Below are 7500 nucleotides of genomic sequence, written 5' to 3' on the forward strand. Positions count from 1 at the left end.
ACTGGGTCTCACCTGTAGGGCACAGTGGAAGGCTTGGTCTCCCTCCCCTCCCCCCCCCTCCCCTCCCTCCCCTCCTCCCTCCACTGGGTCTCACCTGTAGGCACTGGCAGTGGAAGGCGTTGGTCTCCCTCCCCTCCTCCCTCCCCTCCTCCCTCCCCTCCCCTCCTCCTCCCTCCCTCCCCTCCCCTCCCCCCCCTCCTCCCTCCACTGGGTCTCACCTGTAGGGCACAGTGGAAGGCTTGGTCTCCCTCCCCCCCCTCCCTCCCCTCCCCCCCCCCCTCCTCCCCTCCCCTCCCCTCCCCTCCCCTCCTCCCTCCCTCTCACCTGTAGGGCACTGGCAGTGGAAGGCGTTGGTCTTGTCGATACACTTGCCGTTGTTCCGGCAGGGGCCGCTGGCGCACTCGTCCGTATCGATCTCGCAGAACTCCCCCTCGTAGCCTAGTGGACCAATTAGCACAGAGGGAGGGCGGGGCGGGGGGGGGGGGGGGGGGGGGGGTTAGAGCGGGTTGCATGGAGAGGAGAAGTAGGAGAACAAAGTGCAAGGCGCCGCGTGTCCCGTCGGGCAGGCGTGATTTTGGCAGCAAAAAAATATTTTTGTTTTAGTCAGTCTTTTTTAATAGTTTTCATTTAGTTTTAGTCACATTTTAGTCACCCGGAATGTTTTGGTTTAGTTTTAGTCGACTAAATATCATAAGATTTTAGTCAACTAAATCTATATAGTCGACTATAATGTATTTTAACAGGCCTTGATGGCATCGTAATAATGGCTGAGCTTACTTACACAAATAGCCGATCTACAAGCTCACAAGTGCGACGCGTTGTGAGCTTGTAGAACTGCTATTTTCAGCATGCAACCAAGTGTAAAATCAATTGTGTCTTTTACTTATGCTGGATTTGCTGTCCACTATAGTCCCTTCCTAACATTGTAGTCGATTTTGAAATTGTTGACGAAATTGTCAGTATATTTATTAGTCTTAGTCATCGTAGCTTAGTATTTAATGAACTGGTGGGAGTGGCCACATAAAAACTTCATTTTTACACGTTCTGTACACTTTTGTGAAAAGAATCTTCATCCTATAATTATAACCCTGTGTCAATTATATAATGTGATCCTGGGCTCTACACACCCTCCGCCAACCTGGGGAGAGCAACGGACTTGAACTCATGCTTCCTTCATGCATTGTGTCCAAGTTGCTCCTTGGGGGAGTTTCCCTGGTTGGACGTAGCATGTGGCGCGTGGCACGTTATTCCAACCAGTTCCTTTCCCCTCCATCAGGCGCCCCGGCTGGCCAGGGGGAGGCAGTTTAGAGACCAGGATCACTGCATGTTTTTTGTGCAGGGGACACGGGGAGAACATGTGAGGGTACCTACCCTAGGGGACACGGGGAGAACATGTGAGGGTACCTACCCCTAGGGGACACGGGGAGAACATGTGAGGGTACCTACCCTATAGGGGACACGGGGAGAACATGTGAGGGTACCTACCCCTAGGGGACACGGGGAGAACATGTGAGGGTACCTACCCTATAGGGGACACGGGGAGAACATGTGAGGGTACCTACCCCTAGGGGACACGGGGAGAACATGTGAGGGTACCTACCCCTAGGGGACACGGGGAGAACATGTGAGGGTACCTACCCTAGGGGACACGGGGAGAACATGTGAGGGTACCTACCCTAGGGGACACGGGGAGAACATGTGAGGGTACCTACCCCTAGGGGACACGGGGAGAACATGTGTTTTACCTGGCATGCAGATGCAGTGGAAGTCTCCTATCTGGTCCAGGCAGGTGGCCTCGTTCTTGCAGGGGTTGGAGATGCACTCGTTGGTGTCCAGCTCACAGCGTGCCCCCACGTACCCTCGCAGGCACCGGCACTCGAACGCGCCTTTGGTGTTGAGGCACTTCCCCGCGTGCTCACATGGGTTGGAGCCTGTTCGGGGACATAAGAGCGACCATGAGTGACGCCATTGGTTGGTTTCTATATACAGAACCGCAAATGAAGCCCATTTTTTCAGCGACTTCAAATCGAGCCATCTTTCTTTAAATCCGGTTCGAAATATGCGACCGAAAATTCATTCTATATTGGCTGCAACCAGTATCATTAATAAAAAAAAAAATAATGGGACCAACATTACTACTAAACGCATATCATGATGATTTAAAAAAACAGCGCCCCTACTGGTACGGTAGTCATAGTCATACTGGTGCTCATGAACCAACACATACATAGGCACGCACATACAGTAGGTGAACACGGACATTGCTGTTCCTTTTTGAGTGGTTGCACCACTCAAAAAAGACTTAAAACTATGGCGATTGAAAACAGAAAGTGTTTATGAAAACGTTTACTAAGGTAATACAATCAAGTATAAACCTCATGGACTAAGGTTAAGACTGATATGACGTTAGGGGACTTACGTGGCCCGGTTAAGACTGATATGACGTTAGGGGACTTACGTGGCCTCATATCAGTTATAACTGCATGGCTATACGATCTACACGCACACAATGCGTTGCATCGATTTTCTTTACACATTTTGAACTTGTGAAGTACAGTAAAAACATCAAGTAAAACATTTGAGCACTCATTACACCACTGCCGAATATGTGACACGAAAACGGTGTGTTTGTTTTACTTGCCCAGGAAGCACTCGTCCACGTGCTGGTCACAGGACGTCCCGTAGTAGGGGTACAGGCTTTAGTTCCGACATACTATTGATCCGAAACCTCAATCCTATAACCTAACCCTAACCGCAAGCACGGGAGCAGCGCAAGTCGGACCATCGCTTTTTGCGCATCGCATCGCATGTCCCCCCCGCCTCGGATCTTCGGTGTGTCGGAAAAGCGTGCGCACCCCCCGTAGTAGCCCGTAGGACAGGTGCAGCAGTGGTTCTAATATGTTTAGTTTTTACTTGCCCAGGGAGCACTCGTCCACGTCCTGGTCACAGGACGTCCCGTAGTAGCCCGTAGGACAGGTGCAGTAGTAGTGGTTCTAATATGTTTAGTTTTTACTTGCCCAGGGAGCACTCGTCCACGTCCTGGTCACAGGACGTCCCGTAGTAGCCCGTATAGGACAGGTGCAGCAGTGGTTCTAATATGTTTAGTTTTTACTTGCCCAGGGAGCACTCGTCCACGTCCTGGTCACAGGACGTCCCGTAGTAGCCCGTAGGACAGGTGCAGTAGTGGTTCCCGGTGACGGGGTTGGTGTCACAGTTGGAGCCCTTCTGACACGGGTTGCTGATGCAGGCGTCGTCCAGCTGGCACAGGAGCCCTGATTGGTGCACACGCAGAGGCAGCGGTGATTTGGACGGCACATTTGGATTTTAAATTTATATATTATTTTATTTTTATTTTTATATATATATATATATATATATATATATATATATATAATGTAGGCTAAATCTAAGCCCGGCTTAGATTTCTTAGATTGCTCACAATCAATGGCCAGAAGTTTATAGTTAATAATAATCTATGTCTGACAATAATATATATATATATATATATAAATGTTAATATGAGTATATATTTATGAATATCTAAATAATATATATTATATTAAATATATATAATATATTTAATATATAAGAATATATAATATATTTGTGTAACTTGAGTTATGTTAAAAAAAGGGTATAGGCGTTAATAAGCCTCGGCTTCTGCCTTCACCTTTTCGGTACCACTAGTTATATTATAGTGGATTTTAATAATATGTATGTACGTTTGTATGTACTCCTTTTTCCTTTTATGGACCGAAATAAAATCTGTCTGTCTGTCTGTCTGTCTGTAGACATTGTGGGAGAAACCCACAATGTCTTGTCGGGTCTCGAGCCGAAGCTTTTTTTGCGAGACAGCAGGTCAGCACACCTGCTGTCACCTGTGCTAACCTGTGCGGCCTGACCTGTGACCTGTGACCTGTGACCTGTGCTGACCTGTGCGCCCGTGGGGACACTCGCAGTAGAAGTTGGCCACGCGGTCGTGGCAGATGGAGCCCTGGTGGCACGCGGCGTTGGCACAGTCGTCGATGTTCACGCTGCAGTCGTCGCCGGTCCAGCCGTTCACGCACACGCACTGGTAGCTGCCGTAGATGTTGTGGCACGTGCCGCCGTTCTGGCAGGCGTTGGGCATCAGCTGGCACTCGTCAACGTCGTCAGCACACAGCTGGCCTGTGGGGGGGAGGGGATGGCGCCCAAGAAGCATTGGGAAAACATCCGTTTAGTGACTATACTTTTTTTTTAAATATATTTTTTATCCCACGATTTTGTAACCCATTTTTCACCCCTGTGCCAATCATCTACTGTGAACCTGGGCTCTACACACCCTCCGCCAACCTGGGGAGAGCAACGGACTTAACTCATGCTTCCTTCATGCCCGAGTGTCCAAGTTGCTCCTTTACACCTGACAGGGGGGAGTTTCCCTGGTTGGACGTAGCGTGTGGAAGGAACACGTTATTCCAACCAGTTCCTTTCCCCTCCATCAGGCGCCCCGGCTGGCCAGGGGGAGGCAGTTTAGAGACCAGGATTACTGCATGTTTTTGTGAGGGTATCTACCCTAGGGGACACGGGGAGAACATGCAAACTCCACACAGAAGAGTGACTATACTTAACCCATTCTGACCTGAGATCAGATTCTAAAAATGTCTTCTACATCATCCTGACAGTTTTCTGAAAAAGCTATGTTTCTGTGTCAGTCGATTTTTCAAAAAATAGCAGTCCTACAAGCTCGTAGCGCGCCACTCGGTGGCGCGCTATGAGCTTGTAGATCTGCTATTTTTCAATAGCTAAAGTATAACATAATGTATGTGACCACCAAAAGGGGTTCCCACCCCAAAATGGTTTAAGGCAATATTACACGAGAGGGGAGAGGGTGTGTGTTATTATACTGTCATAAAGAAACGGCCCGTACCTGTGAACTCCGGTTTACATTGGCAGTTATAGGTGTTCACGCCGTCGACACACGTCCCTCCATTCCCACACTCGTGGTCTGGACAGTCGTCGATGTTGTGGTCGCAGTTCTTTCCTGAAAAACCTGGTTTTAGAAGACACAACAACAAAAACCTGGTTTTAAAAGACACAACAAAAACAAACTGGTTTTAGAAGACACAACAACAAAAACCTGGTTTTAGAAGACACAACAACAAAAACCTGGTTTTAAAAGACACAACAAAAAAGAACTGGTTTTAAAAGACACAACAACAACAACAACAACCTGGTTTTAAAAGACAAAAACGGTAAAACTCGTTCCACCCCCATCTTCATTATTTCGGTAAAGTAAAAAGAGTCTAAAGGTTATTTTAACCGGTCTATGGTAGAGCATGTTAAAACAACATCTACCACGTCTGCATTTCCCAATAAAAAGAACGACGAGGTCTCGCTATCCTTTAACCCATTTAGGACCGGGACCAGATTATACAAAATGCCTTCTAAATCATCAACAGTTTTCTGAAAAACGTATTCTCAAAAATATTTCATGTCAAGGACCCCCAAACTTATATGTAATTGGCCGCCGATCCCCATCTGAAAATATGTTGTTCCAGGGACCCCCCAGAAGAATATATATGAGTTAAAAATGTTTACTCTGAAAGAATATATATTCAAAGAATTGCACACAAGTATTATTACATTTTAGTATGAAAAGAACATGTATAAAAGACCCACGTGAACAGAACTTTTATTTAACCTCTTCTTGTCAAAAACAACATTCTCTCCCTCACAACATATAGTGAAACTGTGCAACAGTTAAAGTGGTCGACGTGTTCTTGTGTTTGTCTGTGTGGGGAAAAAGGTGGCTGCACCTTCCTGAGGTCTGTGGTTTATAAACAGACAGACATGGGCACACGCACGCACGCACGCACGCACACACACACACACACACACACACACACACACACACACACACACACACACACACACACACACACACACACACACACACACACACACACACACACACACACACACACACACACACACACACACACACACACACACACACACACAACACACTCACACACTCGCACGCGTGCACATCCTGATTCCTGTGACAGAATTACAGGCTACTGTTCTATTGCAACTAAGTGCCACCCAGGGTAATGTAGGAATACTAAGTTGACCAGATTTGCCCCCTTTGCGTGGGACAGTCCCCCAGTTTCCAAGACTTTTCGCACAAACTGAGACCCTGTCCCTAAAGGTTTTAGGGACACAAACTGAGACCCTGTCCCTAAAGGTTTTAGGGACACAAACTGAGACCCTAAAACCTTTAGGCACAGGGTCTCAGTTTGTGTCCCTAAAGCCTTTAGGGACACAAACTGAGACCCTAAAACCTTTAGGCACAGGGTCTCAGTTTGTGTCCCTAAAGCCTTTAGGGACACAAACTGAGACCCTAAAACCTTTAGGCACAGGGTCTCAGTTTGTGTCCCTAAAGCCTTTAGGGACACAAACTGAGACCCTGTCCCTAAAGGTTTTAGGGACAGCTTAAGGTTTGCATTGACATCGTTTCATAACTCTATTCTGACCGTAGCCGGCCCTAACCCGACTCCACCAGGTGGGGCAGTAGAGAGTACACAGGTCCCCCACCTGGGGGAACCTGCTGGCCCCCTTCGATGGAAACACACACAGATTGACTCCATGGGTTTCTAATAGGCTGTGTGTGGAGGAAGTGGTGACGTGATGGGCGGTACAAAAGTCCCAGCTGTGAAAAGGATGTTGTGCTTTGGCCATTTCCTCACGATAAGGCCTAATGCTTTCCTCCTTTAACCTGTTCACACAGTGCACGCACGCACGGTCGCGCACAAACAGTCGCACACACAACGACACAGCCCTGCCTTCAATGACTTCATCTCTGAGCCGGGGACCAGAATGACGACTAGAACTGCACTCTGTCGAGTGCATACTTGCTTGTTGCACACTAGTAGGCCATAAATGGCCAACTAGTGCGCAAGCAGAGTGCGCAAGTACTTTCGACCGTTATAAACTGTCACTTTTGATGCGTATGCACCGTCCCAGCAAGTTGTGCCTGATACGGCAGTGGTGCCAGATTACATACATGTATACACAGGAGCATTACCTTTAATCCTCCCAACACTAAAACATATCGTCATTACGTCGCCATCGAAAACCAATTACACTCTGGCATTGGGTCCTTTAATCCACATATTTCTTACGTCATCATTGAGAGCTATACATATATTATATGTATATGTAATTTGTAAGTTGATTAGCGGTATGCTGTGGTTACTTTGCGCCAAAAACCGTCCCAGCCAACCCGCCACTACGAGTGCTCCTCACACAGGAGCACTCGTACCTGGCACACAGGAGCACTCCTACCTGGCACACAGGAGCACTCGTACCTGGCACACAGGAGACCTCGTACCTGGCACACAGGAGACCTCGTACCTGCCACACAGGAGACCTCGTACCTGGCACACAGGAGCACTCGTACGTGGCACACAGGAGCACTCGTACCTGGCACACAGGAGCACTCGTACCTGGCACACAGGA

General features: G+C 48.0%; 1 protein-coding gene across 1 annotated transcript in view; it reads right to left on the reverse strand.

Annotated features, from left to right (window-relative positions):
- Positions 1-7500, reverse strand: part of LOC308317037 (neurogenic locus notch homolog protein 1) — a gene marked incomplete at its 3' end in the record, with an annotated part of 38734 nt that overhangs the window by 1685 nt on the left and 29549 nt on the right. Inside the window, exons 5-9 of the mRNA XM_080765828.1 lie at positions 4907-5029; positions 3934-4167; positions 3117-3272; positions 1746-1931; positions 325-438 (exon numbers count right to left, since the gene is read on the reverse strand). Coding sequence (XP_080621954.1) covers positions 325-438; positions 1746-1931; positions 3117-3272; positions 3934-4167; positions 4907-5029 — 813 coding nt within the window. The remainder of the gene's footprint in view (positions 1-324; positions 439-1745; positions 1932-3116; positions 3273-3933; positions 4168-4906; positions 5030-7500) is intronic.

Source organism: Protomyctophum bolini (genome assembly GCF_963924005.1).
Source record: "Protomyctophum bolini genome assembly, chromosome: 6".
Lineage (NCBI taxonomy): Eukaryota > Metazoa > Chordata > Actinopteri > Myctophiformes > Myctophidae > Protomyctophum > Protomyctophum bolini.